The following is a 4,144-nucleotide window of genomic DNA, read 5'->3' as shown; positions in this document are numbered from 1 at the left end:
TAGCACCTACCCTGATAAACATTTCTGCTAAAAAGAATTGAAATGAGTCTCATGAGTCAAATAATATCCTAAAAGTTATTTTTCAATACATGATAAATATTTCTTTAAGGTTGACTCTTGCTTTGGTTGAAATGGGGTCGTCAAGTAGCTTCTGTCTAGTGTGATATGCATCTATCCCATCAGGTAACAAGACAAAATAAATATTTAAACAAAACCATAGCCCACACATATCAGTACTACAATAAATTTTAAAAATGTCAAACCCCCTCACATTTGTAATGTTTCTGCAGCATATGATGCTTCTATGGACTCCAACCTTTCAATTCCAAAAAAACTAATCCACAAGCATAACCATACATCAAATTGACCAAGTTTCTGAAAAAATCAAAAAGTGAAAACTATAATTTACAGAGAACTTTGAACTCGTATCACTTTACTGGCAGCCAAAAGCAAAAATACGTGACTATGTAAGTCAGTGCTAGAGATTTTTACTATGTTTAGTTTCATTTTAAATGGTTTAATATCATGTTCAAAAGTTGTAAGTTATTTATGTTAAATAAAAAGTGTATACTAAATTTATTTGCTAAGTTGTTCCTAGTATAAAGAACTTCCGGTTTTAATTGTGTTTAGTATAATGTGTGTAATATCATATGTTTCAATTTATATGCAGATCAGATGATATCTGTAATGATAAATTAAACCAGTTTTACATGCAAACATAAATTACCATGCTACATGCTACATCATGTGCACAGTAGAAAGGCCCCATGAAATTAAGAGGTGGTGGTGATTAATGACAGATTTTGCAGTTAAAGAAAGATGTTACTATAGTGTTTGGAATAGAAATGAAGAAGGAAGTCAAAGTAGAATGCATACAAAAACATAGCCACAGGTTGGGTTACTTATTAAAGCCAAGGAAGGGAGAAGCAAGTATACGTCACAACCACCTTCTCATCTGCTCCACTCTTTCCTTTCTCATTACCTTATTATCTTCTTGAGCTTCCTCTTTCAAGAAGGATCTTGTTGCCCTGGTCTAATAAATATGGTTGAATCAGCCATGTCAAAGACAATGATGGAGGAAGTAATGGCAACATGGTCAGAGGGGTCAGAGGAAGATGAGCTTGTGAGAGAGCTTTTGGATGATGGGTCTCCCCTTCTTATGGTGCCTCAGGAGCCAATTCAAAACCCCATAACAAAACCATCTTCAACTCACCATGCCTTTAATAGCTTCCTCTCCAACATTTACTCAGGTCCTACTATCTCAGATATTGAAAATGCTTTGTCAGTCACCAACCAAGGAGACCACTTCCCACCACTCTCATCACCCAGGTATATATATTTTTTCAAACTTCTCTGCATTATTTTCTTTCTTTAGCTTTCAGTTTCCTCAATTCAAACTCAATTTTCTTGTTTTGTTTTTCAGAGTTTCCATATTGGAGAGGGGTTTGAGCAAGATTGAGAATAAGTATACCCTCAAAATCAAATGCTTTGGCAATGGGATGGGAGATGATGGATATAAGTGGAGGAAGTATGGACAGAAATCCATTAAGAATAGCCCAAATCCTAGGTAAGTTCTTTCTTCTATACAATTCATATATGAAGATATAATAATTCACCTTTTCTATTTCAACTTCTTTACATATTTTCTGGGAACTAAAAAAGCTGCAGAGCTTTCCATGACTCTGTCCTCTTATGCATGTACAGTACTTTGCCATTACTTCAAAAGTCTTTCACTCAAAAACAAAAGGGACATACACATAGTTTTACACTCAGTACACGTTTACATAAATTTTTCTATAAATATATCATATTCTTTTTCATAAACTAAAGTTTACTTAACTTTTTACTCATACTCATCTGAATTCAATTTTCTCCTATAAATAATTATTGAATCAAGAACTTGAATATGGTCCTTCTCATACAAGCTCATTTTCCTAAATACTAATAGAAAAACACTCTCTTTTCTTCACCCAGAAAATGCAGAGTGAATTTCTTGGTTCAATGTCATTAAATGCATCAACTCAGACCATATTATACTGTCTTTTATTCTCTCAAAACAGTTTAGCACCATTGAAGATGGTTACAACTGGACTTAAAACACACTAATCAATCTGAAAGCCACTAAAAACTTCATAGTAATTAGTGGCAACCACATTTTAAGAAAAAGTACTAGTTATCAATTAGTGCGATTTTCACAATCAGATGGGGTTCTTTGTCTTTGTCGTTGTATCCAACATCTGCATGCATCTGAGAACTCTATGATATCTAATAGAGATGATATAGAAAAGGTAAGAGGGTGAGGAATATTTACACGTCACTACGTCAGTATGTTTCCTACGGTATTGCTGTCTTGTCACAACAAAAGATATGGCAAATTGGGTTGACAGTTTCATCACCAATTTAATTACCTCTAGGCCTAGCCAAGGTACCTAAAACATTCATTTTTTTCATCAAAAGCTACCCATGTTGTTGTGTTATGATTTGTGAGAGGCCTATTCATTGATCCATATATTGCCCGACAAATACAAGTTTAAGATTAAAAGCTACTTTAATAGAGGCAACAAACATGCATAGCAGATGTTCTATATATATATTGTTCAACATATCATGCCACTTTTCACGGCACCTCTGGCAAAGTAACGTTATGATGTTAAGTTTTTTCTGGATTAAACTCATATTTTATTATTGTTGTGTTTGTTGAATTAATTAGTACAAAGTTTAATTAAAAACCCATCACACATTAATTAGTACAAACCTTAATTATGCATTACTAATTTTAATGCCATGGAATCAGCAGGAGTTACTATAGGTGCACAAACCCAAGGTGCAGTGCCAAGAAGCAGGTTGAGAGATCCATTGAAGACCCAGACACTCTTATCATAACCTATGAAGGGCTCCACTTGCACTTTGCTTATCCATATTTTCTCATGGGCCAACCCGACCAATCTCAATCCCATCAACCCATCAAGAAGTCCAAGCCCACTTCTTCACAGGACCAAGCCCAAGTCCATATAGAAGATTATGTTCATGAGGCCCAATCAAGTGCCACTTCGGGTGTGCTGCCATCCACTTCATTGGACTCTCCACAAGACATGGCCCAGGAAAACTTGGGCTCACAAGGGTTGCTTGAAGACATGGTGCCATTCATGGTTCGGAACCCAGCAAACAGTGTGAGCAGTGCTCACACAAATTTTTCTTGTTCTTCGTTTCGTTCTCCTCCGACCTCACCTCTGTGGCTTAAATTCTAGGACCTAATTTATAATTATGAATATGTAAAGATTTAGAAACACAATAATTTTAAAGGGTGGCTATAATGGTTTTGCTTATGTGAATTTAATATATAATGTAATAGTATAGTTTTTATGTCACGTGATCGAAGGAAGGGAAAAGGTTCTTCTATTCTAGAGTAAAATCATAATGGAAAGTTTATTTTTCTCTGTTCATTTTATCCAAATTTGTCTATCGTTTGATTTTAAAATAAAAATGAGAACGAACGAATAAGATAACGATGGAAATAAATATGATAGAATGCATAAATAAAACATGTCATGATAGAACTTGTATATGGAATCACGTGTTACCTTGAAGAAAATCACGAACAATTATTTTCAAATTGTGAGAATCTTGTTGAAACTTATTCTAAAAATGTTAAAAATATTATTTATTAAATTTAGATATCAAAAGATAGAGTATTTTTGTCATGTTACAATTATTGATTTTTTTTATCACGTGTATTATAACTATTCTCAATTCATGATTTGTGGATTGCTAACATTTAAAAGAAAGACAAAACTTAGACATGATATTGTAGATATAGTTGGTAAGCTTTTCCAATTAGATTTAGAGTTTCTCCTGGATAATATGATATATATTTAGTAAAATTATTTATTCCACGTGGGAATATTTAAAATTTGATTGAAAATTTTGATATGTAAGCTTTTTTTCAATTAAAAATATGTAAATTTTGTAGCAAGCTTTTTTGTTGGCTAAAGTTTACTAAAATTATATAATTGGGAGATATGATCATTTAATAAGTTATGGAGAGTAACAAATCATAATTTTTGACCATAAAGTATATTAAAAAAATATATACCATTTAATTTTCTTATAATTTTTGTGGGGTAGTATGTGATAAGTTACAGTA

General features: G+C 33.0%; 1 protein-coding gene across 1 annotated transcript; it reads left to right on the top strand.

Annotated features, from left to right (window-relative positions):
* The first annotated feature begins 949 nt into the window (after positions 1–949).
* Positions 950–3,379, top strand: LOC108328642 (probable WRKY transcription factor 49). Its single transcript, XM_017562534.2, has 3 exons — positions 950–1,329; positions 1,424–1,567; positions 2,798–3,379. The coding sequence occupies exons 1-3, from the start codon at positions 1,043–1,045 to the stop codon at positions 3,246–3,248; spliced, it is 882 nt and encodes a 293-aa protein (XP_017418023.1). The 5' UTR covers positions 950–1,042; the 3' UTR covers positions 3,249–3,379.
* The last annotated feature ends 765 nt before the right edge of the window (positions 3,380–4,144 follow it).

This window comes from Vigna angularis, chromosome 2 (genome assembly GCF_016808095.1).
Source record: "Vigna angularis cultivar LongXiaoDou No.4 chromosome 2, ASM1680809v1, whole genome shotgun sequence".
NCBI lineage: Eukaryota > Viridiplantae > Streptophyta > Magnoliopsida > Fabales > Fabaceae > Vigna > Vigna angularis.
This window is presented reverse-complemented; position numbering and strand designations above follow the sequence as displayed.

Excerpts from the sequence above, each read along its gene's own strand:
- LOC108328642 (XM_017562534.2), top strand. The coding sequence starts at position 1,043 with ATGGTTGAATCAGCCATGTCAAAGACAATGATGGAGGAAGTAATGGCA. Across the intron at positions 1,330-1,423 it reads CCACCACTCTCATCACCCAG|AGTTTCCATATTGGAGAGGG; the intron begins GTATATATATTT and ends TTTGTTTTTCAG. Across the intron at positions 1,568-2,797 it reads AAGAATAGCCCAAATCCTAG|GAGTTACTATAGGTGCACAA; the intron begins GTAAGTTCTTTC and ends TGGAATCAGCAG.